The 27,631-nt window shown below is 37.6% G+C and overlaps 1 protein-coding gene across 3 annotated transcripts in view; it reads left to right on the top strand.

The window, feature by feature from the left end:
- The window catches only part of PRKACB (protein kinase cAMP-activated catalytic subunit beta), a 145,794-nt gene extending 142,082 nt beyond the window's left edge, over positions 1-3,712 (top strand). For all 3 annotated transcript variants that reach the window (XM_077120479.1, XM_077120477.1, XM_077120480.1), the window contains exon 10: positions 981-3,712. In XM_077120479.1, the coding sequence (XP_076976594.1) occupies positions 981-1,106 (126 nt within the window). In that variant the 3' untranslated portion in view covers positions 1,107-3,712. The remainder of the gene's footprint in view (positions 1-980) is intronic.
- Positions 3,713-27,631: the final 23,919 nt, after the last annotated feature.

Here is a 27,631-nt window from a genome sequence, read left to right as displayed (position 1 = left end):
CTCTAATACCTCTTTCTTTTGAAATACTTGTTTATGTGTATATTTTATAATCTATTAGTGTATTCGTGCATGTATATGTCATAAATAAATAACTATATATATATATATGATATACACTCAAAAATGTTCCTCTGAAAGACATATAAGTGAAAAGAAAACTCTTGAGGACCACCAGTATAGAGATTGAGAAAAGCTATCAGTGGAAGTTGAGAGCTGCCTTACCCTCTATTAGTCGTGTGACCTTGGGCAAGTCTCTGACCTTTTATTTCATAAACTGTAAAATGAGAATAAGAATACCTGCTCTATCTCCCTCACAGTGTTGTTTTGAGTTAGAAATGAAACAGCCCATGTAAGTGTTTTGAAAACTCTATAAAGTGCTATACAGAGTGTGATATTTTTTCAGCTTTTAAAATCTTTTCCTCAAACATATTCAGTATACTGCATAAAGACCATAATCTGAAAAATGGAAGGACATTTATTTTTAGAATCAAAGGAGGAAAATGTTCAGGATTTAACAATAATGTCATTCTAAAAGAGATGGGTTTGATTCCAACTTCTCAGAAAGTTTTGATGGCCAGATATTTTAAACAAAATAAACACGAACTTTACAAAGAAAGGAGATGAAAAGTAAGTCAAAGACTTATCTGTCACCTCAGCAAAAAGGAATTAAGAAAGGGATAGAAAAGGAAAAGCTGTAGAAATAAGGAATTGATAAAGGAAAATAGTAGGACCATAATTTTAGGTGCTAGAATTTTGGTACCAACAGGAATTTCTCAAATATTGTGTTGGCATGCATTATTCCTATATGAAAATGTTGACATAAATAACAAGGCTACTGTTTGCTGTTTCTTCTAATACCATTATCTTTTAGGGCCTTAGTGGCATTTATAAGATGCCACCATGCAGTCATAGTAGAAGTTTTTTTCTTTAGCAATTGTAAACTCTCAGGCATTTGCTTTTCCCCTTTATCTCACTTATAGGTAGAAGCTCCATTCATACCAAAGTTCAGAGGCTCTGGAGATACCAGCAACTTTGATGACTATGAAGAGGAAGATATCCGTGTCTCTATAACAGAAAAATGTTCAAAAGAATTTTCTGAGTTTTAAAGAGGCATGACAAGATGGCATCAGAGTTCACACTCAATCTTTGCAGTCTGTTGAGAGATAAGGTGGAGCTGAGACCGTCCTGTGCTGAAGCAGTTGCATAGTTCTTCATTCCAACAACTAAGTGAGGTCTTTATTACCATCATTCGTGTGTGCACTTCGCATCCACCTATGTAACAAGGCACCGCTAAGCAAGCATTGTCTGTGCCATAACACAGTACTAGACCACTTTCCTATTCCTCCTTGGTTTGTTTTTTTCTCTACTCTTGCATCCATTTCTTCCTTTTCATTTTCATGCATTTTTCTCTACACAGTGCTTCATTTTATTCTGTGGGTATTTCAAATGGGTAGTGTTAAGGCTATGCGATATTTGAAGGGAAGGATGTGTTTCTTCTGGTAGTTCTTGCCAACACTTTCTTTGGTCAATGGCTTGAGGACATAGATTCTAATTATCATTTTTACTTTGAGTAACTCTTACCTTTGCCAAAACTTTTGACAAATTTTGAAGATAGGATGTCTTATAACTAAGGAAATTTATACAAATTAATTGAAAACAATAATTTTCTTCGAACTCACTCTTCTTACAATAGCTAGACCCAGAAACTTAGATTCCTAGAGGTCAGAGGTTCTGTTTCCCTTCACCTTCTCTTGTATCATCCTCCCCTGGGTAATTAAATGACCAGGCTGTGCAATGTGACAAACATGTCTCAATCAGGAAAAAATTAATGATATGGATCATCATACGGATTCTGTCACCCATACCAGCATATCTGTAGGTATTAGAGAAGAGTTCCAGAAGCTTTCTGAACCTTATCTCTTCCATGAGCATTTTAGCCAGTATTTTAATAGAACACAACCACTGAAAGTGACACATTTTAAGAATTCTGAAATAGTCCTCACTGTAAACTTTTTAAAGGGAAAGAAATGAAACAAGGAACTTAGTTTGGAGAAATACTTTGCTAAATCAAACAAATGGCTTGATTCTTGCAAATGAACAACGTGGACACACTCCTATTTAAGTGAGTTTTTGTATGTGTGTGTTTTGTTTTGCTTTGTTTTATAACATTTGCAACAAAAGAAGTTGTTGCCTGGAGTTTATTCTGGTGTACTGTATTTGTAAGCTTACCTGGGGGGCACTGTTGTAAATTCCGCTTTCATCAGGTGTCTCATCAGTGGAGAAAGGGGGAAATATTTATAAAACTGCCACATTGTATTTTAATTTTGAGGTGTGGAATTTTTTAGATATGTCATCAGGTCTAACCTCTTCTCTCAGTAAACAGAATGGTGATCATGCAGATACAATTTTAGTATTTGAGTTTAGTTATTTTTTTACACTTTTTTTGCCAACAGACTTAACATTTCTGTCATGTCGAAATTTCAAGTACTTTTGTGCATTTAGTTCAGTGTTTGTGAGGATCCAATGGCTTAACTTGTTTTTCTAACCATTTTTTTCCTTTGCTTTTAATTTTTCCCATTTATTTCTATCTCTGTGTCTCAGTGACTTATCTTAAAACAGCACATCAAAATAGTTTAAAATAAACTGGGTTCATTTTTTTATGATCAATTTACATGCATAAAGAATGAATTGTTTTTAATCAAACTGGTTTTAATGTATATAACCATTCTACTTACTTCATTGTCAGTGCAGGCAGTTCACTGTCACTACTTCCTTATCAACTGTACCACACCCTTATGAAACCTTTGAAGACCTTGAAAAATCCTGTCTGAGATGTTTTCTCCACCAGTCTGTAACTCTTTTGGTTGTCAAGTGTTTCTGCACGGTCATGTCACATAAAGGTTGATACTGATTTCAGTTGGTCTCCCTGTATTTTAAGTGTGCAAGAAAAATAGTAAATCCTTGCTGTGATGAGTTTTATGTAACAAAGATATATCATCATGTTAATAAATTTAAAACAGCATTTGTATAAAATGTTCTAATTAATTTTTTTTGTATTTTATTTAGACGTGAGAATATGCGGATCATTGTATTCTATATGTATGCTATAAATTCTATGGTAGCTTTGTGTATATTATTGTAAAATTATTTTAATACATCATGAGGATGACAATTTGATTATTAAATTTTAGTTTTCAATAATCAAAAAGATTTCTGTGAATTCCAAAGTTTTTGTTTCTGTAAAATAACTAGTGCCCAGTATAACTTGCTGTATAATCAGTCTGTCAGGTTAATTCTACCCCAAGTATCCTGATGTGAGAACTGATTTTTGGCATATATCTGTTTTGAGGGCTATTCAGCCGTTCCATTTGCTCTCTATTTAAAGGGCATAAGCAAGTTTTCGAATATGCCAAGGGAATCTGTTTCCGACCACTCAAGTACACTGAATCAGAATATTTTTAAGGTATATGAAATTTCTCATTTCAGCCACAATTTTAGCCAAGAGCATTGGTAATGACTTGAATAAAAAATAAATAAATAAATGGCATGAATCAGTATTTAATCTGAGATTAAATAATTTAAATCAGAAGAAATTATGTTTTAATTCAGTAAGTACAATAAGAAGACTGCATTATAGAGAAAGGATCCCTAGACTGAAAACCAAGACCTCTGAGTTCCAGGCCTGGTCTTTTACTAGGTATGACCTTGGCGGCATGTCCAGTGTAAGGGTTGGATTAAGCAGTTTCTAAGGTACCTTCTCGCTTTCACAAATGTTATGACAAGATCCTTCTGTATTTGGCCAAAGGGATAACATGCTTCGAAGTGAATCTTGGTAAGGCATTATTTTAGGACATCTTTCTTGTCTTTATCTCTGACAGTGTTCTGACAGTTCTTTGAATATCATGAGAACCTCCCTGTCTGATCTAATTCCTTCCCCATTCACTAATGCTAAATACCCAATTGATATCAAACTGTCAACCTACCAAAAAAGATATCGTGGCTTGTGGGTATTGCTGTCTTGTTTTTGATATGTTCTTGTATTGACTGCCCATTGGCCTGAAAATACTCATTGTAAGCCTGAAAAAAATTTTTTTCTTTCCCACTGATTATTTTTTTCTGCTTATTGTAAGAATCAAATGAAATAATGTATGTGAAAGCGCCTTGTAAACTGTAATTATCAATGTAAAATGTTGAAGTGTGTTGTTATTTCATTAATTATTTCTTTGTTTAGAATGGAATTTCCTATGCACTACTGTAGCTAGGAAATGCTGAAAACAACTGTGTTTTTTTAATTAATCAGTTACTGCAAAATTAAAGTATCTTCAAAGGATGAAACAATTTTTTGACTCTTGAATTCTACTTGGTACCCTTATTGCTGATTTATTTTTTGCTGTTGGCATAGATGCTTATAGATGCTTGGTTTTTATATATTTGGGTTGCTTTCTTTTTGGTGGTGGAAACAGAGAAATAGGCAGAGGAATGTCCACCAAGCTACTCAAACAGGGTGCTTACTTAAAAAAAAAAGGCTAAATTTATTGCATAGTTTTTAAAAAGTGGGTACTGCTTCCTTGTGCTATTGATCCAAATTACTCCTAATATACTGTTGAAATTTTTAAAATTTAAAGGATTGCCACAGTCAAGAGCCCACATCCTTATATTGTAGCAATAAATTATGCATACATATTTTTTTCTTCAAAAGCACTTTGTTGCCAAACCCCAACCAAAACCATTTCTGCCAACCCCCCAAAATACCTAGGGCTCTATCTGAGACTCTACAAAAGTTTCACATGCTAAGATTATTTTCTAGAAACCAACAACCTCCAGATGGGTCCCTGGACCAGAAAAGTCCTGAAACCCAAAGGAACCAGCCTCTCCAGAACATCAACTAATTCCATCTCTCTATCCTGTATTATCCACAGCCCTTTCCAACATGAAAAAGTTAAGATGGGCACAGTTCAAATACCCCTAAAGATTTGGAGAAAGATCGAAGGAGAAGGAGTAGTTATAACAAAGAAGATAGGATTTAACAAATGAGTATGACTGCTGAATCTTTATATCAATTTATTTTAGTCTCCAGTGTCTTGGAGCAGATAGAAGTAAAAACCTAAAATTGTGGAGTGGTAATCCATACCAGACTCTGAAATCTGTTCTATAACTGCTTGTTACAATGTACTTTGAAATTTATTGCTTTCTTGTATATATATTTAACAATTTAAAAAAATAACAAAAAACAGCGCCAAACATTTAAAAAGTAAATTAAAAATGTACCAATACCAATAACCAGAAAAAGTATTTAATGAAGCAATGGATTGGGAGAAGATTGCTAAAGAATGTAAATAGTATTGCTTCTTAACATTGTTTTGCTACAAAAATAAGATCCTAGTAAATTGGAAATGTAAATAAAACACATGCTGTTTTATGTTTTTATTTGAATGTTCTTAAAATGCCAATAGAATTAAAATGAAATGAAGGTTAAAAAAAATTTTTCATTTTTTTCCCCAGATGGCTAGCTAGCTATTCCATATAAATAGCCATTTGTTGAAAAACTTCCCTTTCTACATTGAATTCCTTTGGTGCCTTTGTTGAAAATCAGTTGACACTAAGTGTGGGGATTTATTTTCATACTAATTTGTTCCATTGTTCTACTTGTCTATCTTTATACCAATATTACACTTCATTCTTCTTTTTAAAAAATTGTTTTAATTTTTCTAGGTTCTTTGCCTTTCCATATAAATGTTAAACTAATCTAGTCAATTATACAAAAAAGCCTGCTGGACTTTTCATTGGGATTGCACTGAATCTATAAATCAACTTAGGGGAAATATGTGATTATAATAATTTGAGTATTCTAATCAATGAAATATCTTCATTCATGTAAGTTTTTAAACATTTACATTTTTAATTTTTTAAAAATTTTTCTCAGCATTATTTAAAAAGTTTTAAATATAGAGTTTTTCCATATACTTTACGTTTATCCCTAAGTATTTTTAGTTTTAATGGTATTATAAATGATATTGTTTTTAAATTTTCATATTCCAGCTGTTGGTTGCATTTGATTTCTGTGCCTTTTATTCTGTGACTGCTATATTCACTTGTTAGTGCTAATAGGTTTCGTTTTGTTTTGTTTTGTTTTTTGTAGCTTGTCTAAGATTTTCTGTGTATACAGTCATGTTTGTGGAAGATCTTTTTTTTGAGATTAAAAACAAAGCACTTTTGGACTTTACATTTACCTCTTCCCATTTTTTATTCAGGTTGATTAGTGTGTGTTTCCATAGTTGCCTTTTACCTCAAGAAATAACTTTTTAGACTATTTAAATAGCTTACCATTTTGTTGATTGCTATGATTTTTACTGGGCAAACATTTATAAATATTGATGCATTTTTATGAGTGTTACTATTTTTGTACCAGTACTTTCTTCCTTTTATCATTATCAAACCAAGTCCAGTTTTTTCATTTCCTTATATAACTATATGTAAAAATGCAGGCATGTGTTCACACCAGAACTATCATCATTTGAAACCCATTTAACTATATATTTTTTTCCTATACACATTATTTTGTGTGTGAAGTTAAAGACATTTGTGTTTTAGTTTTTCTGAATATTTTCTATATGCTTTGTGTGTGTGTGTGTGTGTGTGTGTGTGTGTGTGTGCTGTACGGCAGGGTCACATTTTCTCCATGTGAATATCCCATTATTGCAGCACCATTTGTTGAATTTTTGTTTATTTGTTCTTTGTTTGTTTTGCTTGTGTGTTTGTTTTGGGGAAAGTGCATGAACTGGGAATCGAACTCGGGTGTCCCACATACCAGGCGAGAATTCTACCACTGAAGTTCCCTTGCACCCCCTATATGCTTTTTAAAATAACCTTTGTGTCCACTGAGCCATGTATTTCCAAGATGAAAGGCTTGCATTGATCTCCCTTCAGATGCCTTATCCTTGGCTAAAATGGAATGAATTTACAACAGGAAAAATAAACAGGGAAGTGGGGAGCACTGTGTATTAGTGAGTCACACACCTCCATGTACCTGAATCTTGTTTCTATTCTTTCCCAGAACACAAGCAGGAAACAGTAGCTACTGAGAGTAAGAAAAAGCCTGAATAATGGAAACACCTACTAATTTCTGGCCAGACTTACCTTGGTGTCTCAAAGCAACATTATTAACACATAAACTTGAGCACACCAGATTCATTGTTTAGATATAGCCAATCTCTTAAGGGTGATGCTAATGAAATGGCTAAAAAGAAAGTGCAAGTAGGAATAAGAGGTTGGTAAGGAAACCTCAATTAGTTCGTCATCTTATTATTCAGAGGTTATTAATGCTCAAACAAATGATAGGAGGCAATAAGGGGTTAAAAAATTGGTAGATTGAAATACTAGTGGTTAATGAGAGGGAATGATAAGGAGTATGGAATGTATGAATTTTTTGTTTTTCTTTTTTCTGGAGTGATGCAAATACTCGAAAAATGATCATGATGAGGAATACACAACTCTGTGATATTATGAGCCATTGATTGTATACTGTGGAGGGCTGTAAGTGTGAAGATTTCTCAATAAAAATATTTTTTTTAAAAATCGGTCTGAATATGAGGGTGTTAAATAGCCCAGACTCTCAAGAGTGTCAGGTGGCAATTTAACACTTATTCCCTACTGGTGCCAGGTACTAGCATCCCTGCTATCGGAGCAGAATCTCCAGCAAAAAGTTTGTGAGTAACAAATAGGTAGAGGCTATTCTTGTGCCCTTCCCCAGTAACTGCCATTATTTTTATACACTTCTTACTCACAGGAAGTGGGAGGGCGTAAAAATAAGAGACACAACTGTGAATTTTAAAATTATCTGGTGACTTCTAGATAGTGCATGGAAATAGTTTACATCAAATTCCCCTATTTCCACCATTCACAAAAAAAAATGTCCACTTTCTAAGTGACTTTTATAACTTGGATTATTTTTCCAAAAATCATAAAAAAATCAAAACAGTTGATGAAATACAAGGCGTGGATAAATAAACAGAAATCCAATTCTTTTGTATTGATCAGATCAACTATCAGTACAATGCATGATAAAGCTGCTAGAAGAAAAGGTTGTCACCAAGCATTCAATACAGTGAACAATTATATGTTTATATGGAAAGAGATGGCGACCTTTGCTCAGCACTGTTCCCCAGGATAGTAGAATGGATCAAACACAGGCTCTGGGTTCCCATCCTGGCTTTGCACAGCTGTGTAATGCCTCAGTTTCCTCATATGTAAAATGCGCCCACTTCATGAGGTTGTTGTGGGAATTAAATAGGTTCATATTTGTGCAGCGCTTTACCGACACCCGACATGAGCAGGAGCGCTGACCACCGGGCTTCTCTGCCTGGTAGTCTTGTTGCCTGTGAATGTGATGGAAGTTCAGGCAATGACTCATTAGGAGTCTTTCTATAGTATATTATCGAAATCTAAAATGTTTTTGTTAGAAGTTTCTTTACATTTCCTCAAAGTTTCAATAGCTTTAAATGGAAGAGACAGATGGAAAAGTATGTGCTATCATGGAATTGAGAAAATCTTCTTGACCGAAAGGGGGAAGAGAAATGAAACAAAGTTTCGGTGGCTGAGAGATAACAAATAGAGTTGGGAGGTTATTCTTATGCAGTATATATATAGATATCCCCTTTAATTGTTGGTATTAAAGTAGCTAAAGAGAAATACATGAAGCTGTTGACCCTGTAATCCAATAGTTTAGATTCTTGAAGATGAATGGATATAGAGCTTTTAAGTTGTGACTGTGATTGTGAAAACCTTGTGACTAACTCTCCCTTTATCCAGTATATGGATAGATGAGTAAGAAAAAAGACAAAAAATAAATAAACAATGGAGGGGTATGGGGGGATGGAATGTTTTGGATATTCTTTTTCACTTTTATTTTTACTTTTATTCTTATTTGTGTTGGGGGGAGTAATGAAAATGTTCAAAAATTGATCATGATGACAAATGTGCAGTTATATGATGATACTATTATACAGTTTGGATGATTATATGCTATGTGAATATAATATCTCAATAAAAGTTTATTTAAATTTTTTTAAATGATTACCTTAATGTATTAGTTTTCTATTGCTGCAGTAACAAATTACTGTGAACTCTGTAGTTTAAAACAATAGATATTTACTATTTTGCAGTTCTGGAGGTCAGAAGTCTGAAATGAGACTCTTTGGGTTAAAATTAAGGTGTCAGCAGGGCTACGTTATTTTCTGGCAGCTCTAAGGGAGAATCTGTCCCCTGGCCTTTTCCAGCCTCTGGAGGCTGCTTGCTTTCTTTGGCTCACGGTTCCAGTCTCATATTCAAAGCCACAATATCGGGCCAAGTCATCATGCTGCATCATCTGACCTCCTCTCATGCCTCCCTCTTCTTTTAAAGGTCCTGGGGTTACAATGGGCCCAGTCTCAAGAGCAAGTGATTAGCAACTTTAATTTCATCTGCAACTTTAATTTTCCTTTGCCATGTGTGCCAGTTAGAAAGTATTATGTACCCCCAAAAAGCCATGTTTTAATCCTGACCCAATCTTGTAAAGGCAGCTGTTTTTTGTTTTTTTGCTTTTGGAATGGGCAGGCACAGAGAATCGAACCCGGGTCTCTGGCATAGCAAGAGTTCTGCCACTGAGCCACTGTCACACCGCCAGGCAACTGTTTCTTTTAAACTTGATTCAACACTACTGTAGGTCGGAATCTTTTGATTTGATTATCTCAATGGAGATGTGACACACCCAACAGTGGATAGTGATCCTTTGATTAGATAGAAATGTGACTCCACCAATTCCAGATGGGCCTTGGTTAGTTTACTGGATTCCTTTAAAAGAGGATTTTGGAGATAATCAAAAACAATAGAACTCCAGAGCCAACAGAAACTTCACAGCAGAGCAGACATAGACGCAGACACATGAAGAACAGAGACATGAATATTTGGAGATGCTTAGAGCCCAGCAGACGTCACCATGAGAAGTTAAGCAAGCCAAAACAAGGAGAGAGCCAAGGGAAGTTAAGAGATGAAAACCAGCCCCAGAGAAGCAAAGTGAGGAACCCCACAGGAACAGAGGCTGAAAGCAATGGAGCCCAGGGGCCAGGGACCAGCAGATGCAGCCACGTGACTACCCTGCTGACAGAGGGGTTTCTGACCCATCGGTCTTTCTTGAGTGAAGATAACCTCTTGCTGGTGCCTTAATTTGGACACTTTCACTTCCTTAAAACTGTAAACTTGTAACTTATTAAATTCCCCTTTTTAAAAACCATTCCAGTTCTGGTATATCACATTCTGGCAGCTTGCAAACTAGCACACCATGTAACAAAGTAACACAGGTTCTGGGGATTACGATGTGGACATCTTTAAGGATGTCTATTATTTGCCAACCACACTTAGAAATATTTTTTTTGGTGGGAAATGCAATTATCGAAAGATGGCAGTAGACTCTCTCTAAGCCAACTTGGAAGGTACACTCACTTTCGTCCCCCGACTATGTGGGACATGACTCCCAGGGATGAGCCAGGATCTAACATCATGAGAATGAAAAAGCCTTTTTGACCAAAAGGGAAAAGAGAGAAATGATACAAAATAAAGTTCAGTGGCTGAAAGATTTCAAACAAAGTTGAGAGGTTATCCTTGAGGTTATTCTTATGCATTATATAGATACCCCTTTTTAGTTTATGGTGTATTGGGGTGGCTGGAGGGAAGTACCTGAAACTGTTGGGTTGTGTTTTAGTAGCCTAGATTCTTGAAGATGATTGTTTAAAGATAAAGCTTTTGTAATTTGTGTGATTGTGAAAACCTTGTGTCTAATGCTCCTTTTATCCAGAATATGGACACGTAAGTTAAAAAAGGATAAAAAATAATAATAATAGGGGGAGATAAAGGGTAAAAATTGGGTAGATTGAAATACTATGGGTCAATGAGAGGGAGGAGTAAGGGGTATGCAATGCATGAGTTCTTTTTTCTTCTTTTTATTTCTTATTTTGGAGCCATGCAAATGTTCTAAAAATGATCATGGTGAAGAATACACAACTATGTGATGATATTGTGAGCCATTAATTGCATAACATGGTTGGACTGTATGTGTGTGGATATTTCCCAATAAAAATATTTTTTCAAGAGATGGCAGTAGAAATAATTTTCACAATTTAAGGAGAATTTTCACAATTCAAGGGATAAACAAATTTTCCTGAGACAGTGTTTATCATTCATTGAGTATTCAAGAACACTTTTATTGAATTTGAGTAACAATGTCAGTTCTATAATACTCAATATTATAATTGTCAGTAAAATGCAAATTAAAACCACAATTAGATATCACAACACACCAATAAAATGGCTAAAGTTAAAAAGACTGACAATACAAAGTGTTAGTGAGGCTGTAGAACAACTGGAACTCTCATGCATTGTTGATGGGAATACAAAATGGCATAACCACTCTGGAAAGCAGCTTGATAGTTTGTTACAAAGTTAAACGTTCACTTATCACGTGACTAGCAATTCTACTTCTATGTATTTACCCAAGCTAATGAAAATACATGTCCACATAAAGACATGAATGCTTCAACAAGTTTATTTATAAGAACCCCTAATTGAAATCAACCCAAATGTCCAAAAACAGATGATGAGTAAATTAATGGTGGCATAGCCATTCAATGAATACTACTCACCAGTAAAGAGAAGCAAAGTAGTGATACAAGAAACAAAATGAATACATCTAAAAAGCATTTTGGTGCATACGTTTGTCAAAATTCCATTGAGTTGTATGCTTAAAATGAGTACAGTACACCTCAATAAAATTGACTCAAAAATTATTACAAAAAGAAAATTTTAGAATAGATATTATTGTAACAAAAGATAAGTGCTCTGGAAGATAGAGTTTAAGAAATGTATCAGAATGAATATCCAAAGAGAGAGATGGAAATATTTGAAAGAAAAGCTAAGAAACATGAGAAGTTAGCTCCAGGAGACAGGATATTTGTCTAATAGTTCTAAAAGGAAGAGATCCAAAAAATGGAAAAGAAATGAAGAAATTACAGAAGAAATATCCCTGAGCTTAAAAAAGATTCAAGTCTTCTGACCAAATGGCCCATAAATTACCAAGAAGGCCTAAAAGAAAAAGAAAAGAGAAGGATAAAGAAATTTCAGAGATAGTAATGGATATAGAGAACAAAGATGATCAACCGTTAGGGCTTTGAATTAAGAACCTAATAAATAATCTTGAATAGGGCATGAGATCTTGTTGGTTTGTACAAGTTAGTGTGATGCCTTGATATGTTCCAGAGTAATTTGGGCAGGGAATGAAAAAGTATTTGTAAAGTCCCCTTAGGGGGCTGGGGAGATAAGAGGAAATATGCAAGTTCATCATCTGGGGAAAACCTGATATTCTCGCAAGCAGTGGGGATAACCAATTCAATAGGCTGAGCCTTCAATCTTGGCACTTTTTCCTATGGCATTTATTCTTGCAAAGGAGAAACTGAGCCTACTGATAAGAGTCACCCCCAGAGAACCTCTTCTGTTGCTCAGATGTGGCCTCTTTCTCTAAGCCAACTCGGCAAGTAAACTCACTGTCCTCCCCACTGAATGGGACATGACTCCCAGAAGTATAAACCTCTCTGGCAACGTGGGACCTGAATCCCAGGGATGAGCTGGGACCTGGCATCATGGGAATGAAAAAGCCTTCTTGACCAAAATGGGGAAGAGAGAAATGAGACAAAATAAAGTCTCAGTGGCTGAGAGATTACAAACAGATTTGAGAGGTTATATTGGAGATCATTCTTATGCATTATATAGATATCTCTTTTTAGTTTATGATGTATTGGAGTGGCTAGAGGGATGTACCTGAAACTGTTGAACTGTGTTCTAGTAGCCTTGATTCTTGAAAAAGTCTGTATAACTAGATAGTTTTTATAGATTGACTGTGTGATTGTGAAAACCTTGTGTCTCACGCTCCTTTTACCCAGGCTGTGGACAGATGAGTAAAAAAGAATAAGGATAAAAATAACTAAATAATAGAGGAGAGATAAAGGGTAAAAATTGGGTAGATTGAAATACTGTGGGCCAATGAGAGGGAGGAATTAGGGGTATAGGATGTATGAGTTCTTTTTTTCTTTTTATTTCTTTTTCTGAAGCCATGCAAATGTTCTAAATATGATCATGGTGAAGAATACACAATTATATGATGATGTTGTGAGCTATTGATTGTATAATATATTTGAACTGTATATGTGTGCATATTTCTCAATAAAAATATTTTTAAGAAAAGAACCTAATAAATGAGATGGAAAATGTATTTGAATATGTCCTGCAGAAACTTTTTCCTAAAATGAAGGAAGAACTGAATTTTCATGTTGAAAGTGCACATTATTTGTCAGGAAAAAACAAGTCATATCCTTGTGAAGTTTTGAACTTCAACGATTAAAACATTTGCATAAAAATCAAGTAATCCCCAATGGGGGGATATTGGGCTACATCAGATGTCTCCACAATAATAGCCAACGCCAAAATACAGTGAAGCAATGACTATAAAACTCTAAGCAAAGAGAAAGTATGATCCAAGAGTGTTATACCCAGCCAAGTTGCATTTAATTTAAATGCACAAAATAGCCATCCTTAAACAACCAAAATAATGGTATAGAAAATCTATTGGGCCTCTTATATCCAACTGGATATGAATCAAAATAAAGAACTTTTTAATAGAGAAGTAGTGATAAAAGTCATCATGATAGATATTGCAACTATGGTCACTACAATTGTAGAACCGAATGTAAATGTCATAAACCTTGACAAAATTAGAATGAAATAATTAGCAAATTGGAAGGTGGGGAAAGGAAGTGAGAGAAGAGATAGACTGACAATTTCCTTGCCTTTCATGACAGGAAGTCAATTAATAGGGTCTAAAATTAGTACATGTGTTTAAATAACTAAATTCAATGTTTTTTATAACTTTGTCATTCTTTTTGGGGAAGGAACATTTATCAGCAGTTTCATTTTCACTTCAACTTCTTTTTTCTGTTAAATTCAATTGCATTTATTTTCCTTTCCATTTCTTCTGGTAAATTGGATTTACAATAAAAGTAAAATTCAACTGAATACTTGCTACTAAAAATGTTTGATGCCATTTTTATAAAATTACTGTTATCTAGTTGTCTCTCTCCCTCTCGCCATCTCTCCAGCCTTCTATCTCTAAATGTGCATAGAGAGATGCCTGAGATAAACTTACTATGGCCTTAAATGGGGTTTGCTGAATAACTTCCTCGTATTTTCTGAATTGCTTGTGTACTTTATAATAATCCAGTAATTAAACAAGGATGCCCTGTAACAGAGCACTGATTCTTTATTCATTTAAAAACATCATCAAATACTGTAATGGCTCTTAGCAATTAAGGCATTTACACCAAAGTTCAGTTGTCTTACGAAAGTCTGATTCCTTCGAGATTAAAAATGAGATATTCACTATCTTACTGCCATGCGCTCTTGAGCAAGCTGCCAGATATCACTCAAATGCCTTTGCTGACATTATCACCACCATGGAGAACTGCTTTCATCTCATTCCTCATTTCCCAACCTCACGAGAACCCTTTCAACAGCCAGACAGTTGATGCATGAGGTAAAAAAGGACACTTGTATTCATCGCTCATTTCTTCACAAAGTCTGCTGAAAACACATACTCCCTGACCACAACTCAATTGTTATTAAAATGTTCATTATTTTCCTTAATATTAAGTCACAATCAGGAAGCGCATAGATAGCCAAGTGCTGACTATCCACTGTGAATCAATCAGTGTGGGTAACAGGCATTCAGAAAAAGCCTTTTATTCAAGTAGCAATGCCCTTCTGTGTTGATTATTTATTGTTAAGAACCTCATTCCATTCTATAGCATGGCTCAGAAAATAATCACTACCCAAATGTTAGTGATCCAACAAATAAAGAGCTACTGAGCACTTCTCCACAGCCATGTAAAATCCCAATTCAGAACCTACTCATCAGTGGTTTCACCTAAATCTAAAGTAAAATATACTGTATTTCTAGGTTGTATGCCACTGACTTTTTTTTTTCTCTCTTTTTGATTTCCCTCCAGGCATAATATTTGTTATTTATTTGGGCCTAGTTTTATAAACTCCTTCATAATAGTGTGACTGGTAACAATTTTTGCTGTATGGAGTGAGACTTTGAATCTTGCTTTTACAATTGATAGTCATCAAGACTCTCACTGGCAAGTGGCAGACCACATAACTCAAAGTAGCTTTAGCAAAAAAAAAATGGGAAGCAGTTAACTCACAAACAAGAAGTACAAGCGTGGACTTCCGTTACAAGGGCCAGAGGATCAAACTGTATCATCAGAACTCTGCCTCTCCCCCCACCTCTTGACCCTTCTTTTTTCAGAATGAACTTCATCCTCCATAGGTCCTCTCCATGAGACAGAAAATGCAAGCACCTGCCATTGCTAGCTTGCACTTTCGTAAGACTTATGGTCTCAGAGGAGAGAAAGGCCTGTCTGGTACTCTTAATTCTCAAAGAGACTCTGATGATCTGGCTTGTGTCAGAGTCTACTTCTGTGGCTGGGCAAAAGGATATGCACAATTGACAACTTCAGAATTACAGTCAGAAGTACATGGGGGGGGGGGGAGGGAAAATATGCTGAGCAGACAAGAAAATAGCTGATGTTCACTAAAATCTCTTCTGCCTCTTTAACAACAAAAATCAACAATTTTCTATCGAAAAGAATGATTTTGTGCTGTTCTAGAAAAACTTTCTGGTGCAAAAACTTCTCTGGTATCCTGCCATTTATTGAGAAATTATCCTAATAAACAACATCATGGACTACAGCAAAGGATTGACCATTCCCACAGAATCCTACTTTCAAAGATTTATCATTTTTTTCCTCTTTCTACCTTTAGCTTTTTCTTCTGCTTGGAGAAAATCATCAAATTCACGGACTAATTTGTGCCAATACATAGTTTGACAATAATCTCACTGGAATCCACTCCACTATTAAGTATTTTTAAATTATTACAAGATTGTTTATTTTGTCATTTTCATCCTACTTTTATGCCTCTGTAAACTGTTTGGGGAGGTTAATATATGTTAACAATAAAATATGAAATTTAACAAAGAGCAATGGGGAGATATGGCATATAAGCAGTTATCCAACCAATCCATTAATTCAAGGACAAGAAATCCCAGGTGAAAACAGCACAGAAGGCCTGGAAACCAATTGTTCCAAACTAGAACAAGGATTCAGAGAGCTCAGAACAAAATGACCTAAAGAAAAAACTAATATGGGTCTTAGTAATAGATAGAATGGGGCCACCTGGATTATTGGGGGTAATTTTCTAGCCCAAGGTCCGTAACCTTAATAACATCTGTAAAGTTCTTTTAATTCATAGGTTCCTAGGATTAGAGTGTGGACATTGTAGAGGGACCATTACTATAGGAAGATGAGTGAACTAGGGCTACAAACGTCAGCAGGGATGAGCCATAAAATAAAATGCTGCTGGTGTAGAGACAAAATGGATTCTACTTTCTATACTCCACGCTGCATGTTAATTTGCTCCATTTTTTGGCTCCAATGACCTTGTTTAGGTTTTCAAGTATTTTTGCTGGAGTTTTTAAATTGTTTTTTTCTTTTTTATTGGATGAAACTATATATAGTCTCTTCACTATGCCTGTTATATCTTCCAGCTTTTTGCCACCATCGTGGGTGTGGTGGTAGGAAAATGTCCAGAATTGCTGGCATGCTTCCTGGTGGCAGTCCTTGTATTATCACACTACCCTTGAGTTATTCCCTTATATTCTTCATCTCAGCATGTAGGAGCCAAGGGTTTCAACAAGACCTGCAGAATTTGTTGGGAGCAGCTGACGTCAAAGTAGCGACAAGAAATTGAGGAGATAGTAATTTGCTTAATGGAGAACAGTCTGGGGGAAAGAGAGAAAGTTTGTTTTGTCTTAGCCCCAGGTTCGTTGTGGTCATCTTAAGTAAGCACTCTGTATTCTCACCAGGTGCATGCATACTCTTCGTCACATGAATCCTGCAGTATATAAGCAGGAACCAATTAAGAATAAAGTTGTCTTATGTCTCTGGTCGGTTATCACTGAGCTTCAGACCCCCTGAACCCATCTTTGTTTGTCTTTTATTCTTTCTTTCATTCTTTCTTTCTCATCATTCCTTGATATCCTTTGAGCTCCGTTTCATAGGAAACAACATCAGCAGACAGAGTATAAATCCTGGCAGGCAGAGGCTGGGTCTGACCCCTCTTTGGGTAAACTGGGCAGACCCTTACATATATGTGTTGATTGATTCGCTACATGTGGAGCTAAGAACACTCTGCACATTGGCCCAATAAATGGGATAGGCTAACTTCAGTTGTCGATTCTGGTGCACAAGCACAAATATTGAATTTGAGAGTCACTTTCCTTTGTTAGTAGCATCATAAGTGGAAAGAGTATGGGTATTAAAAGAATATCTACCAGGAATACTATCTTAGCTCTACCATTTACTTTTTGCATAGAATTGAGCAAGTTATTTAAGCATTTTGATTTCTAGTCTCCTCACTTGTAAAACTGAAATTTGAAAATACAAAGGAAATTAAAACAAGTTAATAAAGAAGAAGGATCTAAAGCATCTAATACACGTTCCTGGTTCATGGTCTGTATACAACAGACATTAGTTCCCTTCTGTTATGGATTGGGATTGTGTCCCCTCAAAAGATGTGTTCAAATCCTAACCGCTGGCTCCATTAATGTGATCTTATTTGGAAATAGGTATTTGAAGATGTTATTAATAAGATAATTCCAAACTAAAGAAGGGTGGACTTTAAGCCAATGTGATTGGTGTTCTCAGGAGAAGGGGGAAACTAAAACAGATACAGAGAAAATTCAGCCACGTGATGGAGTCCAGGATTGCCACCTCTATTTGGCCTTCCAGCCACCAAAACTGTGAGACAGTAAATTTCTGTTATTTGAAGTGGCCAGTTTGGGGTACTTTGGTACAGCTCTCAGAAACTAAGACAGCCCCCGTTTCTTTCTTTCAAGGAGGAAAGGCAGATAACAGGCCGAAAAGGTGATATCTGGTAAATGTGAGGATTCTGGAGCTGTTTTTTCCTTTGCACATCTGTCCTACATTAAGGCAGGTTGCTGTTGAGTGTGGGATTGCCCCACAGCTGATCATTAGCCCAAATCTTCAAGCCAGTCTGCGGGTCTAGCTGGCCCTGCTTCCCTTGAAGACAAGGGCCCCTTTGCATTTGTCCCTTCTATTTTTAGAAAGATGACTAATCCACTTTACACCTGCAAAAGAAATACCTTGTAAATTGTTGTCACTGCCCAGATCTATAACTACATTGCAGAAGACTGCAAAGTTCACAGGGTGCTGGCCCTTTCTGAAGTGGCATCATCATAAGATTAAAAGCCTGACCTGGTGTGGTCTTTCTCTACATGTTGTAGAGAAGTGTCTTCAGACCAGTCCTGGAACTCCTAGAAAACACCTAAGGATAACCACCGAAACAAGCAAGGTGAACTTCTCTGGTTAACCCCTTTTTTTACCCCTGGAAAAAAAAAACTCATTTGATGAAACATTTACCAAGAGTTGCATGTTTTGTCTGGGTCACAAGGAAAATCATGTAATTCTCCAAAGGAAATGAGCGGCATTTCCTGGCAGCCAATTTAGAATCCTGCATTTTAAATCATTCAAAGAGTTTCTGCAGCTGGCAGAAGACAGCATCTTATTTGGAAAGAGGAATGAGAAATTCATCAAAGAATTACAAACCCTTGGGATAATTTTGATCATAAATAGGACAGATGCCATCTGTCTAGGAAGGCTGCTTCATTCATTCATTAGTTCATTCAGAAATATTATTAGGCATGTCTGATGGAAGGGCCCTGTGATAAGTGCTTGTGATACAAAGACAATAAGAAACAAAAATGTGATACATGCATATGAGTAAATAATTACAATGAAGTAAAACAGGTATAATAAAAAATGCATAAGCACAGTACAGTGGTAGGCCAGAGGAAGGGCTTGGGAAGAGATGAGGGAAGGGGATAAGGAACATTTCATAGAGTGATTAAGATCTAAGCTTTGACTTAATGATAGTTAAGTCTCCAGGTAGATCAGTAGAGAATGCAATTCAGTCAGAACAAACAGCAAGTGTTAAATCACATTAGTATACAGGGAATTGTAATTAGTATGTATAGTGGATATCGGATGGTGATTAAAAATGATAAGGAATGAGGTTGGAGAGGTGATGTGGGTTCATATTCTGAGCGGCACTGGAATGCCATGTGTTTCCGTTTCCTAGGCTGCTCAAAGCAGATACCATGAAATTGGTTGGCTTAAACAATGGGAATTTATTAGCTTACAGTTTTGAGGCCATGAAAATGTCCAAATCAAGGCATCATCAAGGCATTATCAAGGCAATGCTTTTTTTCCAAAGACTGGCTGCCAACGATCCTTGGCTCCTGTGCCACATGGCAAGCTACATGGCAGTGTTTGCTCATCTCCTCCTTCTCTTTTGGGTTTCATTGCTTTCAGCTTTTTGCTTTCTCTGTATTCAGTCCACTTATAAAGGACTCCAGTAATAGAATAAAACCCATCCTGAATGAGGTGGGTCACATGTTTACTGAAGTAGCCTCATCAAAAAGTCCTATTTACAATGGGTTTGTATCACAGAAATGGATTAGATTTAAGAACATGTTTTCTCTGAGGCACATACAGCTTCAGACCAACCACATCATGTTAGTTAGAGAGAAGAGGAACATGATTGTACAAGAGCTGTGTTTCAGAGGTTAGACTGGAATAAGGGAGAAGAATGGGTACTAAGTGATGAGTTAAGAGATTGTTAGAGGGTGGGCCATGGTGGCTCAGCAGGCAGACTTCTTGCCTGCCATGCCAGAGACCTGGGTTAGATTCCAGGGAATATAGTTAGAGAATCAAAAGATATCCTATTGTTTCAGTTTGCTAGCTGCCAGAATTCAATATACCAGAAACAGAATGGCTTTTAAACAGGGGAATTTAATAAGTTGCAAGTTAACAATTTTTAGGCCATGGAAATGCCCCCAATTAAAACAAGCCTATAGAAATGTACCATCTAAGGCATCCAGGGAAAAATACTGGTGACTGCCCATAAAAAAAAAAAAAGATAGAGAGAGTGTTAGAGTAATCCAGTAATGAGACAATTAATGCCCCAAGTAGAGCACTGGCATTGCAAAGGAGGGGACAGATTACAAACCATAATGACTGTTGAATTAGAACATGAGGGGCTCCCAGGTTTCAGGCTTGGGAAACAGATTTGTGCAGGGAGATAATGAGTTAGTGTGGTTGTGGATAATGTAGCTCTCAGCTCATCAAGAAGTCTGGATGGGCGTATAAGCTTGGAAGTCATTGCGTATATCAGTCATTTCAGTCTATCCTCCTGGGAGGGGGCTGGAGATGCCTGTCAAACATACAGGCATTGATTTCTCCAATCATCATGCCTACATAATGAAACCCCATATAAACTCTGGACTCTTGAAGCTCAGGTGAGCTTCCGTGACTGATAATGATATTGGTGTGCTGGAAGGGTGACATATCTGAGTTCATGTGAAGAGGACATGGGAACTTACATTTGAGACACTCCCAGACCTCGCCCTATGCATCTCTATTTATTCGTATCCTTTTCACTATAATAAAGCTGTAATCATATATTTAGTGCTTTCCTGAGTTCTCTGAGCCGTTCTAGTGAATTATTGAACCTGAGGGAGTGACGGGAACCCCCAAATTTGTAGCTAGTTGTTCAGAAGTGTGGGTGGCCTGAGCCCCCAGACTTGCAGCTGGTATCAGAACAATCAGACATAAAATTGCCTTTTACCTGTAGAGTCTGCTCCAACTCGAGGCAGTCAATTCAGAATTAGACTGAATTGAATTCAGTTGCTGTTGGAAGTGTTTGAAGTTACTGCAGTCATTTGCAGTGGGTGTCCTAAATTTATAGTGTATATGACAGCCATAGAAAACTAACACCTGGTGGAAAAGAGTAGCCAGGAAAAAAGACTGGGAAAAACCAGGGAGATAGGAAAGAACAGAAGGGACTATAGTTAGAGAATCAAGAGAGATCCTATTGTTCTAGTTTACTAGCTGCTGGAATGCAATACACCAGAAACAGAATGGCTTTTAAACAGGGGAATTTAATAAGTTGCAAGTTAACAGTTTTTAGGCCATGGAAATGTCCCAATTAAAACAAGCCTATAGAAATGACCAATCCAAGGCATCCAGGGAAAAATACCTCCATTCAAGAAGGCCAATGAAGTTCAGGTTTCTCTCTCAAGTGAAAAGACACTTTTTTTTCTCTCTCATCTGGAAAGGCATATGGCAAACATAGCATCATCTGCTAGCTTTTTCTCCTCGCTTCCTGTTTCATGAAGCTCCCTGGAAGGTGTTTTCCTTCTTTATTGACAAAGGTCACTGGCTGGTGGGCTCTGCTTCTTGTGGCTATGTCATTCCCTGCTCTCTCAGATTCTTCAGCTTTCTCCAAAATGTTTCCTCTTTCATAGGATTCCAGTAAACTAATCAAAACCCACCTGGAATGGTTGGAGACACATCTCCACCTAATCCGGTTTAATAGCCACTCTTGATTGAATCACATCCCCAGGGGGGTGATTTAATTAAAGTTTAAAGCATACAGTGCTGAACAGGGATTAGAAGAAACGGCTGCCTTTACAAAATGGGATTAGGATTAAAACATAGCTTTTCTAGGGTACATACATCCTTTCAAACCGGCCTACACCTATTTACAGAAGGGAGAGTGCAGTCCATACTGTCAGATGACACTAAGATGTCAAGTCTCATTCTGAAAGCCAAGGGTAAACTGTGCCAAGGATGTGCAAACTGAAGGACGTGTCAGAATCACCCAGGAAGATGGTTAAAAACTACAGGTCCCAGGATCCACCTAGGCTGCCGCTCTAGACTCTGTGGAGGTGGGAGATTAGGTGTGTAGCCAGGCTTGGCCATCACTGATGAGATGAGCACTTTATAGCTTTTGTATATAGTACGTACATACATACTATATACATATACATACTATGCATATTATACATATATAGTGCATATATTATACATAGTAATACATATAATAATATGTATATTAAGCTAACTCTTACTTTTAGCAATCCTTGTAGTGCCTTTTGGGGGGGGTGTGAGGAGGGGGTGGTTACAGAACAATCATGCATGAATCATGCATTGGTGTGGCACCCTTGTGGCCTTCTAATAGAATAAATTAAAAGGCATTTTAAAAGCTCCTTTTATTAAAGCTCCTTATCTGCATGGTTTTGTCCCTGTGCAGACTGTAGGTGCTTACTAAATATTTGCTGAATGGATTAATGAAATGACTAACAACTGGAGGACTCTGTTGTTTTCCAAAGCTAGCAGGCAGAACAGAGGTCACCACTCTCTTAATCTTCTCCAAATTAAGAAATTCAAGTACTTATATACATTCACTTACTATATGGGTGAGGACCTACTTTTCCACTTAGATGTCTGGAATCCTCTGCTGCTTGTCAGTTCATGAGAACCAGCCAGGGTTAATCCCCAAAGGGATTCCTGGATCAGTATAACAAAATACCTTCTATCACTACCTCATTCCTGAAATTGCCCTTGGTAATAACACACTAGTTCATATAAAAATGAAACCTAGCTCTTTTCTAATACTGGAGGTTGCAGAGAATACTCTGGGTTCAGTTCCCAAACATGCCTTTGAAAACATGTTGAGCTGAGAATACCAGTCTTAGTGATGGACTGAGCTACAACAGCCATTCTCCACTTAGCATAACTCTGAAGGTCAAAACATGACATTGTGGACCTGGGACACATGGGATGACAGGGGCCCGATCTACTTTGCAACCTGGGACACATTCCCAAGGCCAAGGAAAGTACTAAGAGACTGTGGGTCCAACAGAGGAGAAGAATTTCAAGTGCTGTGTCTAAAGAAGACAAGAATTCCATGCAGAACTTTCAGGCAAAAGCAAGAGCCATGAGCTGAGGCCCAGAGGGTGGAGTTTGGGAGACTTGAGGGCCATCCTGCCGTCTGTGAGGAAGGGGGTCAATTGGCTGTGCAGCCACGTATGGGTGGCAGACAGAATGCTGGCCAGGTGCTTTCATGCCAGTGGTGCCAGCAATGATTGACAACGTCAAAATAGCACAGACAGAAATCAGGTTGCAGTGGGTTAAATGCATGCTTTTAAAAAGCTCAGATGAGATGGGAAAGTAGGTCAAGATGCTAGCAAGAAATGCCTTAATGAAGGAGGGTTTTTGTTGTGCTGTGTTTTTAGGATTAAGGAGACTTAACCAAAAGGGTTATCTAAGGAAATAAGAGAACTAACGCACAGGAAAGAAAATAATAAAGGAATAGGGACGGAGACAGATGAAAAAATAGGAACATTGACTCTAGTCATGAGTGCAACTAGTCAATAAATATTTACTGAACACTTAGGATGGGCCAGGCATTGTCCTAAGTGCTGAGAATGAACAGCGCAGACAGTCCTTTTCCTAATGACACAGTCTAGAAAAACGTGTATCTTCAGTATTCTTTGCATGCAAGTGACAGAAACTGATCCAGCTTAAGAAGCTGTCTTACTCATGTAACTGAAAAAATCCAGAAATGGCTGCCTCCAAAGGCAACCAAATGTCATCAGGAGTCATTCTCTCAATTTCTCTCTCTTTCTCAGTCTCTCTCTCTTCTTCCCTCCTTCACTTTCCTCTCTTCTGGGCTTCATTCTGAGGCAGTCTGCATCCATGTTTTAGGAAAGTTGGCTCCCGCTTCTCTATCATTACCTGGTCTCAGGGCCTATACACTGAGTAAAATGAATAGCCTACCTCTCAGTGGTTCTGAAAAGAGTCTCTGGGTTGATTCTGATTGGCTCAGATTTCTGTTATGTGTCCATTCTGACCCATGAACTGTAGCCAGGGGATACAGTGTTCTGCCGGACCAGAACCAGTCACAGGCCCACCTCTGGGAGACTAGGGGTGGGGCTACCATCAACTCAACCACATGGAGTGAAAATGGAAGAGGATGGTTTCAAAAGGGCCGTTTAGGTTTCTTTGCCAAAAGAACGTACAGTAGGGAATCTAAAAGAACACGAGTCAGAGGAATTGTCCTTGAGCAGAAGGAAACACTTCCCATCAACTCAAGAGGAATGGGATGAGAGAAGGCCTGGTGCCAAAGTAGACAATTGTGAAAATGCAGGGGTGAGAAAGAGAAAGTCAGCACCTAACAAACTGAGTTTTCTCAAAGAAGTGGGATGTGAGGGCTGTGAGCAGAGGAGCATAGGACATGTGGGAAGAAAGGGTGAGGTTTTGAAGAGCAGTTGAGGGGAGTGGAGAGGGTATTACCAGTGACAAAAGGATTGTCAATGGCTAACCGATATTGGAAACCATGAATGTGTCATGGCCCTTATCTGCACAGTTGTACAATTTTCCTCCACTTGCTCAGTTCTGAATAATGATAGCTATGGCCACTGTGTAGAAAGGGCACATTGTGGTGCCATTCTGGGGCACCTAGGCTATCAGGCTGACCCCAGGACTAGTATTTGTCTGAGGGCTCCTAAGGCTCCCAGGAGAAGAGGTGAAGACAGACTATGAGACATGGGGTTTAGATAATACTCCTCACCTACATCTCAGGAAATAACCCACTCACTCAGGAAACTTACTGGGTGGCATGAGGACATCTACTATTTGGATCCTCTGGTTGGTACCTAGCAAATGATTCATGCCTTGTCCCTTTTCCACCTCTTAGCTGTCAAAGAACTAACTCTTGTGAAGCTCCTCTTGAATACCAGGCACTTCAAGTTTGATATCTCATTTAATCCTTACACCAGTATTGATAAGATGAGTATTCCATTAATTTTACAGAAGATAATACAGAAGCCTGAGATGCTGATAAGCTTGCTCAAGCTCACACAGTTAGCAAGGAAAGGGCTGACTGTGAAAAGACCAGGCCTTTGTCCATCACATGCCTTCAGGTTTCCCATCATCAAATATCTTAAAATATTGTCCCCCACACTGGGATCCAAAGGTTCTTGGAAGTCCTCAAACTTATTCTGAGTCTGTGAGATACATTCCTTTTGAAAAAGGCCTGTAGTTTACTTGAGTTTCAGAAACTTTAGCGTGGAGAAGGTGCTCAGTGGTGGGGAGACGCCCACTCTCAGTTCTGAGCCCATGAGAACAGGAGCTCCAAGAGCAAGCACTGAGTTCACTGTGGTGTGTGTAGCAAACGGCAGGGGCCACACTGGCTAATCACATAAGCACCTTTAGTAGGGAGGGGTTAGGACAGTTTGCTGTTGCTTCTGAGGAAGCCAGAAGGAGGGATTCAAGCTGCCGAGTGGAGAATGTCAAGGACAATAAAAATTACAGCAAAAAATAGCTTCGTTGGCCTTCAAAGGGCAAAGTCCAGGGGCCTTGGAGCTTCAGTTTTAACACTGGATGAGGCTCAGAACAAACACCCACTCCAGGACCAGAGAGGCTGGAAAAATGAGGGTTAGAGCTACATAAAACATTACATTAAAAAAATATATATCTTGTTTACTCTTTCCAAAAGCACCTCCAGGGAGGTATCATTAAGCCCATATTATAGGTATCAGAGCCCAAAGATCACATAGCAAGATGAAAGCAAAAGCAGAAATCAATCTCAGGACCTTCTAATCCAGGATGTTCCCATTGAATTCAGTTGAATCACCTTTTCTAGTAGAACTAGATGGTAGCTGCATGGATGGTATTTGCCATCTCTTTGAGTTATCTACTTAATGTACTTTCATATCAATGTACTGTTTTCTCTTCCTGTAAACAGTGAATTGACAGAAAAATCTTCAGTGAAATGGAAAAAGCTGGATGGTTCATTTTTTAGTTTCTTGAGCAGTCAGGTGTCATTAGACAAGGCCCCTGAACATGAACGCGGACATGGTCATGGTAAAATGGAACTTCAAAATTACAAACAGTGGAAGATAAAAGGAAACACCCTGAGAAGCTCTCGAGGAGAAGCTGGCTGCATAGGGCCACGATGAAACTTGGAGATACATGGATGGCTTTGCAAACATAGTTAACTTTGTTGGTATATTATTAAAAGGATTCATATGGGAATTTCTTGTATCTGGTAACTAAAAAGACTGAATATGACCTGCAGTTCTCGAATAAAGAGAAAAAACATCACTGAAGATAGTACCTAGAGGTATCTCAGTACCTTCTTTATTCTTATAAAAATAATATTTCTGCTCTGTAGCCTACTTGTGCACTTGTCCTTTAAAGAATTTCAAGATTTAATAATGTAAGAAATGCTTTTTAAAAAAAATTAGGCAATGGTCTTAATACCACTTATTCAACCAATGGGAAATTTTCTCTACCCCCAGCACTAAGTGAAATCCTCCCTTAAATAGAGCCAAATATATCATTTGTTTTAATAGCTGTGATAAGCACAAGTTAGTCATGCAGATTTTGGCTTTAATAATAAAGAGGAAGAAAATGGAAGAAATTGGAAAGCACTACATGTGTTAAACAGTGAAGACCTTCAGTGCAAATGCTCATCATTACTGCCATGCTTTGTTTTTTGGAAAATGTTCCTGGTGCAATCCACACCCGTTGAAGGCAGGGTTGGCAAACTGGCAGGATTTGGGCCATAGCTACTCAACTGGTATATTTTGTTTGCCCTTCACAGTAAAGTTTTTAAATGTGTAATTAGTAATCAGTATTTAACATTTGGAGAAGACCATTAAAAAATCAGATTTCCAATATCTCCATTCTCTCATTGCAAAAGGTGGTTAGAGCTTATTATCAGCTGCCCCTTTAGCTTCTGCTTTTGCCCTCCAGTTTAGCAGAGTACCTACCACTCATTATTGTCTTACTCCCAACCCCTGCTACCTGCTATCCCAGTAAGCATTTGGGATTGGGACTTCCACTGCACTGAAGGCCCAGTACCCCTATGCTAGAACTTTCTCTTGCTCCATTTCTTTCACATGACCAAACTGGAGCAGTCTGTTAGGCATAATCCAGTCCCCTGGACAGCGTTCACTATCCGAGGCCTTCCCAGACTCTAATCCCCAGCTTGTTGGTCAAAGAATTCAACCTGATTCAAGTTGAACCAATGCATCAATTCTGATGCTTCCCCCAGAATTTAGAAAATATCCTTTTCCTCTAGGTCTCTAGCATTTCTCTACGAGTCTGACCTAGAAAAATGTAACACTCAGAAGTGCTTACATCAATTTTCTAAAATAAGAACTTGAGAAAAGAGAAAGCAGAGTAGAGAGAGAGGCAGATGTACAGATTCCTCCAGAATCTCAGTCCCTGATTCTTGCCATCCTGAGGCTTTGTTGTCCAATTATTTGGATTCTACTATATACCCAATATCTAATAAATCATCCTTTATTATAACTCAGGTGGAGTTCTATAATTTACTACCAAAACAGTTCAAAATATGTAAGAGGCAGTAAGGAAATGCAAAATATAGTTAAGCAAGTCTCTCTTAGAAATACTTGCCTTCCAAAGCCGAGAGATTTAAGCCTGAGTTATGGTCAGGGTTTTCTTAGGTTGCTTCAGTGAAAGGTTCCACTGAGCCAGGGAGGGTAGCTGTTTGAATTGGGCTGTGGAGCCTCCACTGCAGTTCTATGGCCCATGAC

The sequence above is a fragment of the Tamandua tetradactyla genome, chromosome 11 (genome assembly GCF_023851605.1).
Source record: "Tamandua tetradactyla isolate mTamTet1 chromosome 11, mTamTet1.pri, whole genome shotgun sequence".
In the NCBI taxonomy this organism is placed as follows: Eukaryota; Metazoa; Chordata; class Mammalia; order Pilosa; family Myrmecophagidae; genus Tamandua; species Tamandua tetradactyla.
This window is presented reverse-complemented; position numbering and strand designations above follow the sequence as displayed.